Genomic DNA, 21,004 nt, shown 5'->3' on the forward strand with positions numbered 1-21,004 from the left:
CTGACTATCACTGCTCTTCATCCGGATCACCGACTCTTCCAATAGCTCATGCAACTTCAATCATAAGCGGCACCTCTAGGCTTATGGTAAACAGAGAGGCATATACTTACATGGAGACAAAGAAATTTCCCAAGAAAATCCTAACATGCAGGCCATATGTGAATTTGGGTAAAAATCTGTTTTGTAATGCTTTTATATTACCTGTCATGTTCCTTGTCTACGAGATGATATCTGGCTCTGAATGCCACCAGGTGAGCATAATACGCTGGTGCAGGTATAGAAACAGAACGTGTACAGCGCACATAAGTGTGGCAGAGCTGGTAAGTTAGCAGCTGAAGTTCATCTGCAGTAAAGCAGTTATCATCCCATAAAACATGATAGTGTGAAGGACGGCTGGTACCCTATAGAGAAGGCAATGACATACTCTGTTGATTTCTAAACTTCTAAATAAATATTCAGCTCAGACTAAATGATATAAAAAACCCAGCTTTGCATATTAGCAAAACATATTCTAATTTAATAATCAATTAAGAAAACATTTAGTTGATTCTGGGTATACATCCAAAAAGTAAAAGCAGGGACCTGAACGGTATCTGCACAGCTACGTTCATAGCAGCATCATTCACAACAGTCAGAAGGTGGAAGCAAACCAAGTGTCCATTGGTAGGGAAATGAATAAACAACCCATTATATGTACGAGGTATATACATACAATGGAATATTACTCAGGAGGAAAGGTCTGATGCATAGCATAACATGGATTAACCTTGACATTATGATAAATGAAATAAATCAGTTACAAAAAGACAAATATTATATGACTCACTGATCTAAGGTACCCGGATACCTGCAGTAGTCAAATTCATAGAGATAGAAAGCAGAATGGTGGCGCTGGGGAGAGGCGGTATGGGGAGTCAATGTTTAATGGAGACAGAGTGTTGGGGAAGATGAAAAAATTCATAAGATAGATGGGGATACGGCTGCATAACAGTGTGAATGTACTTAATGTACACTTAAAAATGATTAAAACGGTAAATTGCATGTTATGTATATTTTACCACAATAAAAACACCAAAACACTTACTTGAGCTCCTATGTATTAGTTACACTGTTAGGTAACAGGGGCTTCAAGAAAAACAAAGTCAAAGATTTCCTGTTTTTTTTTTTTTTTTTTTGATTGATTGATTGACAGAGGGGAGGGGAGGGAGAAAGAAAAGGAGAGAAACATCAGTGTGTGGTTGCCTCTCTCATGCCCCCTAATAGGGACCTGGCCCACAACCCAGGCATGTGCCCTGACTGGGAATTGAACTAGTGACCCTTTGGTTCATGGGCCAGCACTCAACCACTGAGCCACACTGGCCAGGGCCTGTTTTTTTTTAAAGAAAATTTATAGAGGCCTAGAGACAGAGCATCTACAATTCTAAAACAACTAATAAGTGGCCATAACACTGCTGGCACTTAACCTGTAAGAGACCACCAAGGGCAGTAATTGTAGGGTGAGCTTTGGCTCTTCATCGAGTGGGGAAGGAGTGAGATTTGGCCTTTTTGGGGACATTGGGTAAAGGGACATTAGAGAGAAGGAAGCACCTTAACCAAAGCACCAGGGGCATAAAATTTGGGGAACGGCTAACAGACCAGTATGAACAAAGTATGATGCACGATGGGAAAAAGATGAAGTTGAAAAGAAAAGTTGGAATCTGAGTGAATGACGTATTTAGAAATTTGGGCTTTCACCTGTAGATGGCAGAGAAAACACCACACTGTGTGTGTGTGTGTGTGTGTGTGTGTGTGTGTGTTTTACAGGAGAGCTTTTAGGTATGATGAGATTGAGGTTTTCTAAAAATAACATCAGCAATAATGGGAAGATGGATTAAAAACAGGAAGGGACTGAAAGCAAAGGAAGCAATTAAGGAGGCTGTTGCACTAATTTTGGTGTGAGATAATGAAGGTGTGAACTAAGGAAATGGCAGTGGGAAAGGAGTAAAGGAGAAAGATTAGCTTGTACTTTAACAATATGTTTGTCAGACACTGTGCAAGATTTGGGGGATAAAATTCCAATTATTATAAAGTCTAGCTCTCCTAACTTATGTTCTCCTCTAAAGAATGCCTATATAATATACTGTCCATTCACACACATTCAGTATTTCCTAAACACTCACTATATGCCACGTCCTGCATCACGGTGCCAGCCACACAGTAACGAGTAAGACACACATTCCAGAGATGAGACAGGGGACACAGAAATAAAACCATCAGAAATTGGCTATAAAGAAAATTAAAGTTTTTGGTTAAATATACTGGGGATATATTCCTGTCTTGAAGATGCATTTGCATTATCGGTGGTATCCAGAAGTTTCGAAATAAAAAAAAAATCCTGTTTAACCAGTGTTTTCAAAATTTACTTGAACAGAGAAGCTTTTTTCCCTCGTCTGTGGTGCTCATTTAAGAGTCACAGCAGCGGTGTTCCTTGGGATGCAGGGGGGAAACGCTAGGCTCAAACATGTATCCCGATAACATAGATATTATTTATCTCTAGAAGGTCCTTTCAACTTCATTTTTAACTATTCCCCATGAAAATGCACAACACTGACTGTAACGAGGAGCAGGTATAAGAACAGAGGTAAGTAAGGGGGACAGTAATTTTAAAAGCTGTAAGAGTAAAGCTGGGGTTAGTGTATGTGAAATGTGTAGCTATAAAGCTTTAAGATACACTGCTGTACAGTAAGGTGTATCTTCCTGAAATATCCATTTTAATCAACGGTGAGTAGCCTAAAAACAGTTTTGGGTTCCATTCTCTCTGCTGCTGGGAAGTTTAAGCAGCACTGAATTAAATAGAAATAACCCCCTTTCAAAGTAAGAAAGGGAAAGAAATTTATTTATTGAAAGTTTCATCTAATTTCACATGGAAACAATTTGGAATGCAGAGAAGGGTATTTCTATCTCCTTTTTCTGACATTAAAAAAAGGTGTACACATTAATAGAAGTTCCTGAATTAAAACATTTCACCCAAGTGTTGGCTTACCTGTATTCCCGCATGGCTACAGAGGTAAAAATCAAACTCGTATGGGTGTGTAATGTCTGTATCAACCGTTGTTCCAGCTGGGATATTGCCACTTCTTCCAACCTGGATTTATTTGGTCAAAATTTAAACAAGACAAATGTAAAAAATGCATCTGAAAGCACATTTATACTTTTAAAAAATGTATAAATATTTAGGGTGATCCCACAATTCACTAATTTCAGCTTGAAATATTAATTAAGCAGGCATTAACAGCAGACCTTATTCTAGTCCTGGTTAATATTCTTAAAGTGTTGCTGAAAGTGAGAGATGATGAACAGAAAGAGTTATTAGTTTCTACCATATACTTAGCTGGTAGTTGATCCCAGTATGGGTGGAAGACTTAAAAATTTTTCAAGTTACTTTAAGTCCTCCAATTCATGGTTCTTGTGCATAGCAAGTACTCATGAGAGTATAATTTATGAAAATTAGCATCTTCCTTGCAGAGCACTGTATTTTTAGAGAAAGAATGCTAACCATAACATCAACAACAGTCATCATTTGTTAACCACTTTTGTCAGGGACCTTACATACTTTATTTCTAATCCTGATAATACTGCAAATTAGATTTTATGCACATTTGTTTGGGGAAACTAAGACTAGGGAATATAAAATAATTTTCCCACTAGCATACAATGAAGGGCAGACCTGGGAGTCAAACACAGAAATGACTGCAAAGGTCTGGTTCCTTTTATTTTATACTAGCAGTTTCAACATACTGTAAGGAAACAGACACCATGATTTTCTCTTGAGTAGGTATGTGGATGAAACGGTTCAAAATAATGAAAGGGCTCCTGAAAAAACACTTTAAAACACATACAAATTTGTCTGGAAAAAGTCCAGCCATTGTTAATATGATGAGAATAGTTTGAGTGACCTTGACATAACCTGGCAGCCAAGGACAGTGGACTGGAATGTGCATGTGTGAACAATGATGACTTCACTGTACTAGTCAGTGGGGGTGGTAGATGCTATTGAGTGAGCATGTGTACTGTGTGGCCACCACATTCAAAATGACTGAGAGTAGAGCAATGGGTCTGCAACAGATTTTGTGTTAAGCTTGAACATTCCTCTGCAGAAACTATTCGGATGATTCAGAAGGCCACCACTATGGGCAACAGCTTCATCACAACAATGGGCCTCACGCATCACACCTCATGTCTTATGTAGTTTTTTGGCAAAATATCAAATCACCCAGGTGACTCAGCCCCACCTACAGTCCAGATTTGGCGCCCTGAGACTTCTGACTTTTCCCAAAACTAAAATCACCTTTGAAAGGGAAGGGATTTCAGACCGTTAATGAGATTCAGGAAAATATGACAGGGCAGCTGATGGGGATTAGGAGAACTATGTAAGGTCCCAAAGTGCCTACTTTGAAGGGGACTGAGGTATTGTTTTCCTATGTACAATGTTTCTTGTATCTTCTTTGATAAATGTCTGTATTATTCATAGTACATGGCTGGATACTTTCTGGACACACCTCATATACTTCCATCCCCTTCCTAATTATACAAAAAATATACATTAAAAAATACAGAAAAAAATTCTGTGAATTTTTAAGAAATCATTGTTTAAAAATTAGTTTGTAATAGTTTCCACTCATCACTCTAGAAAGACCCTAGCTTTAAAAAAACCCCTAATTTTTATAAGATATTTTATTTTTTATTTTCTTTTAGATTTTATTTATTTATCTTTAGAGGGGAAGGGAAGGAGAGAAGGAGCAAAATATCAATGTATGGTTGCCTCTCATGCGTCCCCTGCTGGGAACTGGCCTGCAACCCAGGTATGTGCCCTGACTGGGAATCGAGCTGCAATCTTTCAGTTCGCAGGACTGAGCTCAATCCACTGAGCTACACCAGCCAGGGCCTAATTTTTATAAGATATTTTAAAAAGAGAATGTACCTTCCTTCTTTTAACATTTAAGGACATTATTGAATAGAAAGAAAAAAATCTAAAACTGAGTTTCTTCACAACAACAGAAAAGTATGAATGGAATTTGGAACATTTGGATGTTACCAGAAATTCTAGAAAGTTAAAAATTTTTAAACATTAACCTATCTTGATGATTCTATACTCACAATCTGCTTTGTTGCAATCTGCTAGCACACAAGAAAAACTTGGCTGCTGGCGGAGAGCCTGTGTGTAAAGTGCTCTACAAACTACGTTAGATAAGGTTGGCTTATGCTAGTATGACAACAGATGTACGATTACCCTTTCTGTCCTATCAGCACAGAATAACCGAGTGTGATGCCTCTTCTGAACTACGATGTAGGTTATTCCAGGTTGATAGTCTTTCTCCAAACTGATGCAGGCTTCTCGAATTGCCAGTAGTTCATAATATAATACCTAGAGTAGATGAAATGGAAAGATTTGATACAGTCAGCCATTCTCTTACACATACTTCAAAGTAAGACAATTATTTAGTCTCAGCACTACTTTCTTTTTCTAAAAAATATTTTATTTACTTATTTTTTAGGGAGGGGAGGGGAGGGAGAAAGGGAAGGAGAGAAACCTTAGTGTGTGGTTGCCTCTTGAGCATCCCCCACCAGGGACCTGGCCCACCACCCAGGCCTGTGCCCTGACCGGGAATCGAACCGGCGACACTTTGGTTAATAGTTTGGCACTCAATCCACTGAGTGACACCAGCCAGAGCTCAGTGTTTCTTTTTTAAAAAAATTATTTATTTCTTTTTAGAGAGAGGGGAAGGGAGGAAGAGAGGGAGAGAAACATCGATGTCTGAGAGAAACATCTAACAGCTGCTTCTCATAACCCCACCAAAGGATCAGGCCTGCAACCCAGGGATGTGCCCTGACTGGGAGTTGAACCGACCACCTTTCAGTTTGTGGTGTGACACCCAACCCACTGAGACACACCAATCAGAGCAGTCTCAGTATTTCTTAATCTCATCTGTTTCATCTTAACTATTGTCAGAGAACAGTCTTAGCGATCAAGGATGGTCTTAGCAATCCTTGATTGCTAAGATTTACATATCCATAGTAAACATCTTAGAAGGGAAATCTCTAAAGAAGCAACAAATTTTGACTTTAGGAACTCTCAACTTAATTAAGGCTTCTAACTTCAGAACTAAACACCATATTATAAACACAGTATCTGATTTAACCACAGTATGATGAGATCCCAGGTAACCAACCTGCCTAAACTGTCCCTCTGAAACACCGTCCCGATAGAAGATGATACGAGTAGGTTTGAACCGAGTTGACTTATAAAATTGAATGAGAAGTTCCCGGACCATGGAGGCCAAGTCCTGGATGATCTCCTGTCGGGGCCTCTGAACTCTTACTGTGGCACAGTATCTGCTTGGGTGGGCATCCATACTCCCCACAACCTAAATTGGAAAAGTAAAGAAAAATAAAAATTAAGATGATCAAAACTACATGGATATGAACTTACTGCAATAAAAAAACCTGAAAATAAGTACATGGATTTCATTTATATTTATATTTTATTTTAACCTCACAATTTGCCACTGTTCATTTGGGGAGCAAAAAAAAATAGATCATTCCCAGTGAAGAACAAAATAAAAGGCCCAGTACAGGGTCAAAAATTATTTTCCTGTAAGAAGGCTGCACTTGACATTTAACAATTAATTCTAATTTTTGGATGTTGCTAGTAGACCTAATGATCAGCAAGGGGGGAAAAGAGACAAAAGACGTACATAGAAACAGTAAGATAAAGGAGCTAAGTAAAAGAGAGGGCCCATCCAAACCCTTGATTTCCCTTTATATCTTTTACATTTCAGGAAGCCACACGACCAGAAGCCATACTGAAGACGTTGGCATCACCTTAGAGATGCTATGTCTCATAACTTTCAAAAGAATTTTACCTCTCTTACTGCAATGTCCTAGACCAGGAGGCCGGAATCCCTAGTCAGGTTTTACTGCGATGTACTTGTGTTTTCCATCTAGTACTCAGGGAAGCTAACTTCATGTCAGGTATATCTTCCTCATTTCAAACCAAAGCATGAAAAATTCTTTCATTTTTCTTTTGTTTTAGATTAGCAAACATGAGCCAGAACTTGCCTACTTATTTATGTACATGAGGCTGTATTTGCTTTTTCATGTTATATACACACACATATATGTATATATATTATATACAGAGAGAGAACTGTATGGTATCTCGCTATTAAATACATGTGTGTATAAATATATATAAATATAAAGAATTGCATGGCATCTCACTACTAAAAAATTCTATACCCCTTCTGATGGCACAAAAAGCCTCACAAAAGTATACTGGCCTCACAAGCTGCTATGCTATAGTTCAATTCCTTGTATTTTTCAACATTCTCCAAATACACTAGGTTTTGGCAATCTAACTTTGAATTTCCATCACAATCAAGGTAATACGTATTATACTATGTGGTATTTATTACCTATATTTGTTTCTTACATTACTCTTTAAGTTCTTGGGAAAAGAAGCCATATAGCAAAATGAATCAGTTAATAAAATCTATTTCCAAGATCTCTAATAATCATTAAAGTGGGTATTTGGTAGAAAGGGGTTTAGTAGAAAAAGACAATGACTACCCAGAAATTCAAAAGAATTCCAATGTGCTTAAACTTTCTTTGAAAGGGGCCTCAAAATAAATCTTTTTAAAATCATTTTATCTTTTATAAGAACATTATTATGAATATCAAATGGCTCACTACCATCTACCTCTAGGACTCTTAAAATTAAACAATCTATGCAGAACTATAAGAATACAAAGTAACATAATTTATTAATAGATAAAAATCAATTTTCTTCACTAATGAAAATAACTTTTGAATAATATGTAAAAATTTTAATGTTAATATCATTTTCAAAGACAAGTGAGGTTTACCAGATTGTTAAAACTTAAGGTTTATGTTAAAATTATTATTATATGCCCTGGCTGGTGTAGCTCAGTGGATTGAGTGCAGTCCTGCGAACCAGAGGATCGAAGTTCAATTTCCAATCAGGGTGCCTCCCAATCTAGGTTGCAGGCCAGTTCCCAGCTGGGACCCACGAGAGGCAACCATACATTGATATTTCTCTCCCTCTCTCCTTCTCTTCCCCTCTAAAGATAAATAAATAAAATCTTTAAAAAATTATTATTATAATGGATAATGAAAAAATACAAAAATCTTACCACTTAATTTATAAAATTTACTAAGTATTCCTAAAATATGTTGACATCTGAAAACACTGGCAGTTGTTAAAATGAAGCAATTTTCAAGTTGGGTAAAATATTATCTGGATTTCTGTGGTTTACAAGAGATACACTTAAAAGAACTGACACAGAATGGTTACAGGCAAAGCTACAGTAGGCAGATGTTAAAAGTAGGAATGGCAGTATTAAAACAAAGAATTCAAGTGCAAAGTATTAAAATGAACAAAGGTGGAAGATATTTTACATGAAAAATTCCAATCTACCAATCTTAAATATAATGCATCTTTCTGTAATGAAGTCACCACTGAAATACATAAACAATCTTTTTGAAATACAAAAAGTAACTGAAAACATAAAATCATGGAAGGGTCTTATAGACAAATTAAAGTAGGAAACAGAAGATTTGAGCAATATAATTAATAAACTTGATTTAACAGCTATATATGGAACCTGCAGCCCCAAACCAGAGCAGAATCATTCTTTTCAAAAACCTAAAGAACTTATCAAAGTTGACTCTCTTTATACATATTTATAAAAGTTGGTTTCATAGAAGCTATCATTAAAATTCAAAAGCTGAAACCCAAATATTGATCTTCTAACTTTAGGTGAGATAAATCTGCCTGATGGTAACTCACAGCAGCAATGGAAGGCTTCTTCCCATCACCAGCTGGTGGATGAGTGACATCCGCTCCCAAAAATATCACTGGTTGCTGGAACACAGAAGGTCTTAAACACATTTTAAAAAAGAGTTAGTCGATCCATTTTTTCATTATCCATGGACTGGTTCATACAACTGTAACACAACTGCAAGCTGCTGACACAGCACAGAGGAGGTTCTACACAGACAGCTTTCACGGGCCTGGAATACTGACAGCATTATTCCCTTCATTCATGAATCCCCCCAGTCAATGGAGTAAAAGCTGTCATCGCGGGCCTGCCCAGTGTCTTACTCAGAGCAGTTTTCTGCCCGAAATCTTGGGGATGGTGGTTGCAAAGGGCAACTGTTGCCAGTGTTCCCCAGAACAGGCATAAAATGCTGAACTTCTTCATACTAACCCACCAATTTGTATTAATCTTTCTTTAATCTACTCATGTTTTTAGTTTATGTAACCTCTTTAGGAGAAAAAGAATCATTAAACTATACACTGAAAGGGATTACTGCTCCCCATTCTATGGCCCAAAGTATAAACTTGAGTAACATATAGTTACCATCCAAAAGTAGTTCATTTCTGAAACTATATCTTTTAAGGTTCAAATGATTATTTCTTAGTTCTTGAAATTGTCGATAACATCCTATACTCATTCCATTTATGAATCTCCTCTCATATTTAATAAGGATACAAAGTAGAGGCGGATGGAAAAGGGAAAAAAAGAGCTTTTATGTTAAACATATATCCTTATTGTAATACTTGTTTGTGTGCTTAATGGTCAAGATATTTAACGTTTTAAAGCCCTAGTTGCTTTAGCTATTAAAAGGAAACCTGCTGTTCAATTCTCTAAGTAACAGCTTCTTCCCCAGCTCCTGTTTCTAGCTTATCATGTCTTGTACTTCCTAACAGCACACGATGGTGACCCAACTGTACTACCTGCTGTCCCACTGACTGCAGCAAGGATTGATACGGCTCACTGACCTGATCTACTGAACGGACATTCCTCCCCATCCCCAGACCTTCCACTCTTCCCTCACTTTCTAAGCAAACAGACACGTGACATCAGATTGAAGATGACTATGAAATAACAAAACAACTCTTCAAGCTGGGCTCTCCAGTAAGAAATAAATAGAGCTCTCAGTGCTTTCTAGCTAGGCAAGAGGTGTATTTTGCATACTGAATGAAAATGAAGGTGAGAGGGGATTTTCACAAGAAAATCTCTTAATCTTGCTAATCCAAACTCTTAATTTTTTGCCGGAAGTGTCTACTTAGAATCATCAAAGTGGTTTCTTACACAGATATTAGATATGGCAATATACAAAAAAACCCTAAAATACTAAAAATAAGATTTCAGTAAGTGAACAGCTTAACTTACCTTTGATGAGGTACAAGAATATTATTGATCCCTCCGAGTTTAACATTTATCTTTAGGCACAGATTTGACAGAGTTTGAGGGGATGTTTTTATTACATTCTTTACTTGAACACACTGTGTAGCCATACCCAAAAGTGTATCTCCCACACGCTTCACCTCCGCTATGAAACAAATACAGATATCTGTTGTTAGAAAAAAGGTCGAACTTTACTGAAAATTAAGCTATAGTGTTTCTTCCCTAGAAATACACTACTGTCTTATAGGGCAGCAAAAATGACACCAATACTAAAACAACGCTGCTGTAACTTAATGTACGCTGCTCTGAAGACCAGCTTAAGTATTTACTGACAAGTTTTCCAACTGTTCTCTTCTTTGTATAAGAAAGTTTATTTTTACTAGCATAAAAGAACTATAGCCCTGACAGGTGTGGCTCAGCGGACTGAGTGCTGGCCTGTGAACCAAAGGGTCACTTGTTTGATTCCCAGTCCGAACACTTGCCTGGGTTATGGGCCAGGTTCCCAGTTGGGGACATGAGAGAGGCTGGGTTATGGGCCAGGTTCCCAGTTGGGGACATGAGAGAGGCGACCAATTGATGTTTCTGTCACATATCGATATTTCTCTTCCTTTATTTCTCCCTCCCTTACCCTCTTGCTAAAAAATAAAATCTTATAAAACTATAACCACAATTGAAAAAGCATAAAGAAAAAAATATCATACATAAATCCTTTATTAGTATTTTACTGTACTCTCTTCCAGTAATTTTCTCATTTATATGATTTTAATGCAGTTATAATCCTATTCTTCAACCTTTAATTTAAAAATACAAAAAACCCCTCAGAGGTATTACAGTGGAAAGAATAAAAGGCCCCTATTTATTTCCCCTTCTCTGCCATTATAACTACCATAAAGAATTCAGTGTATATAACCTATTATATATAAAACACATAGAAAGAATTTTAAAATAAAAATTGAGAACATACTATACATTCTATTTTGCAACTTGTCATTTTCACTTAATAATACAGTATGTTCTTATAGTTATCCTGTTTTTAAATGCCACAAGGTATCTAACCAGTTGTAATACTGACATCTTTTTCGCTTGTTCTAGTTCTCATTATTTCAAATGATGCTATGAATAATGCCCTTGTATATTTATTTTTGTTTGGTTGTGAAACTATAGCTTCAGAATAAATTTTTACAAGTACAATGAGGGGTCAAAGGTATATATATATTTAACATTAAAAAAATTTATTTATCTATTTATCTTTAGAGGGGAATGGAAGGAAAGAAATATCAATGTATGGTTGCCTCTCATGCGCCCCCTGCTGGGAGCTGGCCTGCAACCCAGGCATGTGCCCTGACTGGGAATCAAACCGCCATCCTCTGGTTTGCACGCCTGCACTCAATCCACTGAGCTACACCAGCCAGGGCTATTTAACATTTTAATAAATAATGACAAAATGCCCTTTTTAAAGATTTATTCATCATTCAACAAATATTAATGTGTACCTAATACATGCTAGTACCATGCAAGGTTCTAGATATACAACAGTGAGTCAACAGAGACACTGTGGCTGTCTTCACGAAGCTTTTAGTATAGTCAGCGAAATGGGCACTAATTAAATTACAACTTGAATTTAACATTACAACTGTGAAAGCAACATAAAGGAGCGGAACAAGGTGCTATAAGACAATACAAGTGAAAAAATTAGACCTTGTCAGGGAGGTCAGGCAAAGCTTTTCCCAAGGAAGGGATGTTTGAGCTTAAATTCACAAGTGTACATTTGCTTGGTGAAGGGCGGAAAGTGGGTTATGATAAGCAATATAGGTAGAAGGAAGGGGATGAACAAAGAATTTCTGTGGAGGAGGAGCATAAAGTGAGATGAATCCTAAGTTAGAAAGTCATTATTTGAATACACAAATCCTTGGAAGATTCCCTTAAATATTAATTTTATCAATTACATAATGAAAAATGATTAAAGTGAGCATGATAGGAAAGGAGATAAAATCAGATTTATATTTTAAAAAGACCACCCTGGATGCTGGTTATAGCTCCAATATGCAAAAAGGCTCGCAAGTCATCACTCCGTCCTCACAAGGCAACAGCTACACAAACTGAAAGCCATGAACTTTTCTTAAATCTATCAGAGAACTGAGGTCACAGAACAAAATACCACTCCAAAACAGGGGCACACAGAGAATCACATTCAAGATCAGCTTATTGCAAGCAGAAGCTGATGAAGCCAGTAACTGGTAGGAACAATCAACAGTATCTCCCGTAACTCAACAAGAACAAAACAAATAAACCAATTAAAAAGTAGCCAAAGGACTTGAATAGGCATTTCTCTGAAGATATACAAATGGCCAACAAGCACATGAAAAGATGCTCCACATCACTGATCGTTAGGGAAATGAAAACCCACACCACAATGAGATACTGCATCGACACTCAATAAAATGACATTTTAAAAAAAGGGAAAATAAGTGTTGGCAAGGATGTGGAGAAATTGGAACCTCTGTGCACTGTTGGCAGGAATGCAAGATGGTACAGATGCTGTGAAAAACAGTATGGCAATTGCTAAAAACATTAAACAAAGAATTACCATATGATCCAGCAATTTCAATTCTGGGAATACACCCAAAAGAAGTAAAAGGACAGGAACAAACAGTGGCATACCCATGTTCAAAGCAGTATTAGTCACAATAGGCCAAAGATGAAAGTAATCTAAATGTCCACTGATGGATGAATAGGTACACAAAATGTAGTATACACATGCAGTGTGATATTATTCAGCTTTAAAAAGAGAAAAAAATTCTGACACAGACTACAATATGGATAAACCTTGATGGTATTGTGCTAAATGAAATAAACCAGTCATAAATATTGTATGATTCATTTAGATGAGAAAACCCAAACAGTCAAATTCAGAGAGATGGAAAGAATGGTGGTTGTCTAAGACGAGGGACGAATGGGAAGTCACTGTCTAATAGGCACAGAGTTTCAGTTCAGGGATGATGAAAAAGTTCTGGAGGTGGATGCTGGTGATGTTAGTGCAAGAATGTGAATACACTTAATGCCACTACTGTTTGTGCAGAAGATCCCAAAGAAATGACAAAAAGCCTCCTGGAACTAGCTAAGTGATTACAGCAAGGCTGCAGGGTACAAAGTATACATGCAAAAGTCAACTGCTTTCCTAAATACCAAAAATAAACTGGAGTTCAAAATTAAAAACACACTATGACTTACCTTAGTACAAAAAGAAAAAAAAAACAGATACTTTTATGTCCACACAAAAACCTGCACATGAATGTTTATAGGAGCATCATTCATAATTGACAAGAACTGAAAGCAATCAAAATGCCCTTCAATAAGTAAATGGCTAACAGGCTGTATGCAGTCCATCCACACAATGACAAATTTTCAGCAACAAAAAGAAATTATTTATCGAGCCACAGAAAGATACGGAGGAGCATTAAATGCATACTGCTAGGTGAACAAAGCCAATCAACAAAGGGTACATACCCTATGACCCAACTACATGACATTTCAGAAAAGGCAAAAGTATAAAAACATAAAAAGACCAGTGGCTGTCAGGGGTCTGAGGAGAGGGAGGGAGGGCAGGAAGGAGGGATGAAGAGGAGGAGACACTGGGGACCTGACACAGTGAAACTGTTCTGTAAGATACTGTAATAGTAGATTCATGATGTTATTCATTTATCAAAACCTAGAGACCTCTACAACACAAAGAATGAATAAACTGTGGAAATATTTAAATAATTTATCAATATTGGTTCAATAAATGTGCCATACTTATACAAGATATTAATAGTAGGGAAAATTGTGCATATAGTAAGGAAGAGAGGCGTAAAGAAATTTTATATTACCTGCTCAATTTTTTTGTAAATTTAAAACTGTTCTAAAAAATAAAATTTAGCTCTTTTCTTTCCCGGCTGCTTGAAGATTGGCCACCGTCCTGAACCACACAGTAACTATCTGGACCAGGAAGTTCATGAACAACAGACTACTTCAGCGGAAACAAGAGGTCACTGATGTCCTTCACCGTGGGAAGGCAACAGTATCTGAGACAGAAATTTGGGAAAAACAAGCCAAAATGTGCAAGACCACACCAGACGTCATCTTTGTGTTTGGATTCAAAACCCGTCTTGGTGGTGGGCAGGACAATGGGCTTTGTGGTCACGTGTGGTTCCTTGGATCACACCACGAAAAACCAGCCCACAGACTTGCCAGACACTCTACAGGAGAAGCGCTCGGGAGAACAGAGGGCGGAACACAGGAGCGAAATGAGAAAGTCAGGGGCCTGCACAGGCCAGCGCTGGGGCCAACAGAAAGTGATGCTGGGGACTGGGCGACAGGAGTAAAGCCTCCTCAGTGACTGTCTGTGAGGAGGGTGCAGATTTTTCATGAGAGGACTAATAAACTAAGAACTTTAAAAGATAAATACAATAAACTCTTTTTAAAATTTTTAAAAAATGTATTTATTTTTAGAGAGAGGGGAAGGGAAGGAGAAAGAGTGGGAGAGAAACATCAGTGTGTGGTTGCCTCTCAGGTGTCCCCTACTGGGAACCTGGCCTGCAACCCAGGCATGTGCCCTGATTGGGAATTGAACTGGCGACCTTTTGCTTCACAAGCCCGTGCTCAATCCAGTGAGCTACACCAGCCAGGGCACAATAAATTGTATTAATTAAAAAAAATCACCCTGGAAGCAGTGTAGAGAATGGACTAAAAGGGAAATAGAGGGAAAGCAGGCAAGAACACCAGTTGGGAGGCTGTTAATACCAACTTTTCTTTACATCAACGGTGTATGAGAGCATATATTTAATTACATTTTTGCCAAAAATGAGTGTTATAACTGTTGGTGAAAATAACTTATTATAGTTCATATTCTTTAATGACTAATGAGGCAGAGTACCCTTTTTATAATTGACCATTTATTTTTCTGTTTTATGTCCTGTGTCTCTTTTTCAATTTTTTGTTCTTCTCCTACTGATTTTACAAACTCTTTCACTTTAAAATCTCTGTATTCTGTCACAACTTAAAAAAACCTTTTGAATTTATAACCATCGTTTTAAATCATTGCATAATATTTCATCAATGTACTATAACTTACCCACTGATTAAAACCAGTTCTTGGTAGATTTTTTTTTAAGATTTTATTTTTAGAGAGAGGGGAAAGGAGAGAGAAAGATAGAGAAACATCAATGTGTGGCTGCCTCTCTTGTGCCCTCTCCTGGGGATCTGGCCCTCAACCCAGGCAGGTGCCCAGACCTGAATCGTACTGTCGACCTTTTGGTTACAAGCACAGGTCCGTCCGTGTAGGGTACTGACTGCACAGGCCAGTACCCAATCCACTGAGCCACACCAGCCAGGGTGGTTCTCAGTATTTTTTAAATATTAACAGATATTACAGAAATTTCATGCACAGAGATTTTTCTATATTATGAATTCTTTCCTTTGAATACATTTTTGAAATTGGAAATACTGAAGTGCAGACTAAAAACATTTTTATAATTTTGATGGGAAGGATATTATCAGTTTTAATACATCAACAAGGGATTAAAATGTTAGATTCATTGTATACTCACAAGCACTAGGTATTATATTATTTAAATACATTTGCTAATTTAGTAGCTAACGATTTTGCTTTTTATTAATTTGTGCATTAACTACTGGTAAAAATTAACATTTTCTCATACGTTTACTTTTGTTTTTTCTTACAGAGCATGCACTTTTTTAAAATTAGGTTTTATTTATTTATCTTTAGAGGGGAAAGGAAGGAGAGAGGGAGAGAAATATCAACATATGATTGCCTCTCGTGGGTCCCCTGTTGGGAACTGGCCTGCAACCCAGGCATGTGCCCTGACTGGGAACTGAACCTCGATCCTTTGGTTCGCAGGCCTGTGCTCAATCCACTGAGCTATACCAGCCAGGGCTTGTTTTGTTTTTTTCTTGAGAAATTTTGGTTTATATTCTTTTTTAAAGATTTTATTTATTTGTTTAGAGAGAGGGGAAGGGAAGGAAAAAGAGAGGGAAAGAAACACCAATGTATGGTTGCCCTCATGTGTCCCCAACTGGGGACCTGGCCTGCAACCCAGGCATGTGCCCTGACTGGGAATTGAATTGGCAACCCTTTGGTTCACAGGCCTGAACTCAATCCACTGAGCTACACCAGCCAGGGCTGGTTTATATTCTCTGCACATTCATTTAAAAGTGTAATTCTTTCCTTTGTTGAACATAGTCACATACCTATAACAATATTTTAACTAATAATAAACTAATCTTTTATTGTCTCCATTTAGTGCAAATATTTTTCACTTTCTATTGGTTTCCTTTCAATTTTAGTCATACATTTGTGACATACAGCGATTTCAATTTTTATGCAGTCAAATGTAATAATTCCTTTGTGAATATTTTGATAATTTCTAAGCTTCACTGATTGTACTCCAGTAGTCTGAAAATTATACTTTGTGTTTTTCAATGATCCAATGATTTATATTAACTCACTAATCTCACAAAACTTTGTTTATAATAATAGCTAATAAATACCAAGTTTTTAGTGTATGACAGGTGCTATTTTAGGCTCTAATATGTAAACCTATTTAATCCTTACAACTATCTTGTAGGGATCAGGTATTAGCATCCAATCTCACAGATGAGGAAACCAAGGTTTAAGTAACTCAACCGGATCATACACAGGCACTATACCCATCAGTAACATGGGTATTAAGCAGTTTGGTCTAAGTCCATAACCACTATATTGTATTGGTAATCAAGTTATCTCAGGGGCATTTTTAATAACAATTCTCCCCATAACCATTATTTTGTAATGCCTACTTTAATTACTGAAGTTCTTTTCAAAGGGTTTCTTCACAGACCACTTAGTTTGCCCTCCTGATCTGTCTTTTTAGAGTAACAGTACATGGTTTTAGATACTATAAGGTATAAAATGTTCCAATTTTTTAAAGTTTTAGAATGTTTTAGCATAATTTTAAAAGGAATGTGACACAGTTGAGGAAAAATGCAATCCTGAGATATCCTTACCATACACTGGCGTCTTCCCTGGCAGGATGACGATAATGAGCTGCAGCCCTGAGTAGGTGTTCTTGAGATGCCGGAACATGGGCTCCACGCTGTCTGCCCCCTGCGCGTACTTGCAGAAGCAAGGCTGGCCCTGGATGGGCATCCCTGCATCCTTGGAAATCTTCCGCAGCTGGTCTGTGAAACCCCTAGAAGGAGAAAACAATAAAAATAAAACCTCAGTCTAGTCATCAACAACTACAAAGTAGTAATAGAAAGTTTGGGAACAGAATGAAGAATGAAGCAAAGATTAATGTGCTCCATAAACGAGGAGGTCACCAGACCACTGATGTGAAGGACAATGTGGGTTGCCATTTTGCAAATTAACACTAACACTTCTGTACAGTTATGTGGCATTTTGGTAGTTTACAAAGAGCATTAGTAACAGAGTGTGATGGTTAGGAGCTCAGCTCTAGAGTTTGCCAGAGAGGTTCTGTTTGTTACTAGCTATGAAATTGTAGGCAAATTTTTCCAGTTTCTCTCATCTGTAAAATGATTACTTTAAGAACAGGGTTGGGCCCTAGCAGGTGTAGCTCAGTGGATTGAGTGCGGGCCTGCGAACCAAAGGATCGAGGTTCAATTCCCAGTCAGGGCACATGCCTGGGTTGCAGGCCAGTTCCCGGCAGGGAACACACCAGAGGCAAGCCTACATTGATATTTCTCTCCCTCTCTCCTTCCCTTCCCCTCTAAAGATAAGTAAATAAAATCTTAAAAGAAAAGAATAGGGTTGGTGTGCAGATTAAATGTGACAATACATGCAAAGCACTTAGCACACTGCCCAAGACATTAAAATGATAAATGTAAGCTATTTTACATTTTCTAATTTGATCCTGACAAGATTCGTAAGAAAGTGGTAGGTCAGGTATTACTTCCATTTTATATGTCAGGAAACAGCTTCAGAGACATTAAATATTTGGCCAAAGTCAAATAGTACAGTCAGAACTCTGACCTAGTCCTGAATTTCCTTCAAAAGTATTACCTTTCTCAAACTAAGGTATCAGGAAAGATTGTGCCCTCAGAAAACATAAAAACAAACAAACACAAACAAACCCAAAAGGCTACTAATTTCATGTTTAAACAAAGTCCTATATTTAGCCTAGGATAAATGAGTAATGATGTCAAGGTTTAACAATAACTACTTGTTTTTAAAACAAATAAGGGCTTGAGGGGAGGAAGTGGGTAGAGGTGGAAGAGGGTATGGGGAAATAAACGGTAATGGAAAAAAACACAATAAAAACCAAAATAAACTAATCCATTCAATGAAAAAACAAAACAAAAATAAGGTCCTAAGTCAAGGATCTGAGTTATTTTTTATCAAAAACACTCCAATCCCATTAGGACAGAGATTAAGTGTGCAGAAATTCCCTTCTCCATTTTCTTATTCGTGTATAATTCAAGGAGTATAAAGGTGAATATTTCCAGTCAGCCTGAACAAGAGCCATAACCGCAATGATTATGAGACTTCTGTCAAGCCATGAATAATAAATGTAAAAGGAAAAGAATAACTCTAAGCTTGAAAAATAATTGGAGGATTTTCCTTTGGTCTCTGGAGGTTACGTAAGATAATCGTAGCATTGTAGTTAAACTGTCCTTGTGACATTTCACTTGAAAGCGGGAGTTATGCCCTGGCTGGTATAGCTCAGTGGATTGAGCATGGGTTGCCTGTTTGACTCCCAGTCTAGGGCACGTGACTGGGTTGCAGGCCAGGACCCCCAGTGGATGGCGCATGAGAGGCAACCACACACTGCTGTTTCTCTTCCTCTCTTTTTTCCTCCCTTTCTCTAAAAATAAATAAAATTAAAAAAAAAAGAAAGCAGGGTGTTAAAAACTTTAGAGAAAAGTATAGTAAGTGAATCTTAAATCATATATCTAGAGATCTGAAGCTAATAAAAAAGAGAACAGAATTAAATAGAAAAGTTTTTTATATCTCATATAATAAAACAAGGTAGATTTTGAAATCACCTGTGTAAATTGGTCTCTAAATCACTATGGGCATAATTTATAGGATTTATTAATAGAGATTTAAATTTTTTAATTTTATTCATTTATTTTTAGAAAGAGGGGAAGGGAGGGAGGAAGAGAGGGACAGAAAGTTTGATGTGCAAGAGAAAAACAGCCATTGGTTGCCTCTTGCACACTCCCAACTGGGGATCTGGCCAGCAATTTACTAGAGATTTAAACTAGACAATAATAATTTTCTTAAGGAAATTAGATTCTAGAGAGGAGATAAAACATTTACACAAATAACAATTATTATTATTTAAAGATTTTATTTACTAACTTTTAGTCAGAGGGGAAGGGTGAGAGAAAGAGAGGGAGAGAAATATCAATGTGTGGTTGCCTCTCATGTGCCCCTGACTGGGAACTGAACTAGCAACCCTTTAGTACCCAGGCATCACCGTGCTCAATCCACTGAGCCACACCAGCCAGAGCTACACAAATAATTATAATATAATCCTACTTTACACAGAAAGTGACAAGTGCAAATAAAGAGGATATTAACAAATAAGTATATTTAGAGTTAACAGATTACTTGCAGTGTCACAAATCACAGAAGACTGAGCAGGATCTAGTAAACAGAAGCATGTGTGGAAATGGGAAAAAAAATGCCAGGAAGATATAGGGAATATACAGTGTTTTAGTTTTCTGTCCAAAATATGTGAAAATGAAGACATGACTTAAGAGGCAGATGAACAACTTTAAATGTCATATTGATTTTTAATATTATTCTTGGTCCAAGAGAAGCCTAAAAGGTCTGGCGCAAGTGGTCACAAAAGGGGCTGGTGCTCTTCCACAGCAGCATGCCCCCCTCCTCCAAGAGCAACGGCAGAAGCCCCTGAGATTGCCGAAGGTCCAATGTCCTTCGAGTCCCAAAGGAGAGGAGACAGTGAAGAAAAGAAGCCAACATAAAACGGAACCAGGAAGGCAAGGATGGAGAGAATGTCAAGAAGATAGTCAATTGTACCTAAGTCATTTGCACAAATTTTGAGAAAAATAATGGTTGACAAGAGACCATTAGAAATGACAAGATACCGGAGTTCTTTCAGAAACGAGATTCAGCGGAGCACTAAGACTCAGAAGCCTTGGGAGCCCAAGAGAGTAAGTTAGGTATCTGGAAACTGCAGATTAAAAAAAAAATTTAAATAGAAGATTGTTGAGCACATTGAGGGAAAAAATCTGGGGAAGAAGAAAAATATTGGAGATGGAGGCCAAATCTTGAAAGTAAGGAAATGGAAATGAGGGGTTAAACTACCTTTTCAAGGGACTCAAATGAGAAATAAGAATCTCATGTAATCATTACCCAGCAGATTAATACTATTATCTGTACTCTAAAAAGGTAAAAACTGAAGCATAATGAGATTAAAAAATTATCCACACTAAAAAAGCTAGGAAGTAGCAAATTGTTTTTTTTTGCTACCAAAAGTCAATGATGCTCCTGCTATACCACAAATGCCTAGAAGAATCAATCACTGACTTTACTACAACTAACAAATTTAAGAATCTTCATCAAAATATTGAAAAAAAGCATTTTTATACGTTTGCTTTGTTTTAAAGATTTTGTTATTTTTAGAGAGAAAGGGAAGGAAAAAGAGAGGGAAGAAACATCAATATGTGGTTGCCTCTCAAGTGCCCCCTACTGGGGACCTGGGTCACAACCCAGGCATATGCCC

The 21,004-nt window shown here is 37.3% G+C and overlaps 1 protein-coding gene across 7 annotated transcripts in view; it reads right to left on the reverse strand.

Moving 5' to 3' along the window:
* The window catches only part of AGO3 (argonaute RISC catalytic component 3), a 104,104-nt gene that overhangs the window by 4,184 nt on the left and 78,916 nt on the right, over positions 1–21,004 (reverse strand). For all 7 annotated transcript variants that reach the window (XM_037061434.1, XM_037061435.1, XM_037061439.1 and 4 more), the window contains 7 exons: positions 17,298–17,482; positions 10,239–10,398; positions 8,849–8,939; positions 6,210–6,404; positions 5,270–5,404; positions 3,023–3,124; positions 202–401 (listed from right to left, as the gene is read on the reverse strand). In XM_037061434.1, the coding sequence (XP_036917329.1) occupies positions 202–401; positions 3,023–3,124; positions 5,270–5,404; positions 6,210–6,404; positions 8,849–8,939; positions 10,239–10,398; positions 17,298–17,482 (1,068 nt within the window). The remainder of the gene's footprint in view (positions 1–201; positions 402–3,022; positions 3,125–5,269; positions 5,405–6,209; positions 6,405–8,848; positions 8,940–10,238; positions 10,399–17,297; positions 17,483–21,004) is intronic.

The sequence above is a fragment of the Sturnira hondurensis genome, unplaced genomic scaffold (assembly GCF_014824575.4).
Source record: "Sturnira hondurensis isolate 20B ecotype Veracruz unplaced genomic scaffold, ASM1482457v3 Scaffold0013381, whole genome shotgun sequence".
Lineage (NCBI taxonomy): Eukaryota > Metazoa > Chordata > Mammalia > Chiroptera > Phyllostomidae > Sturnira > Sturnira hondurensis.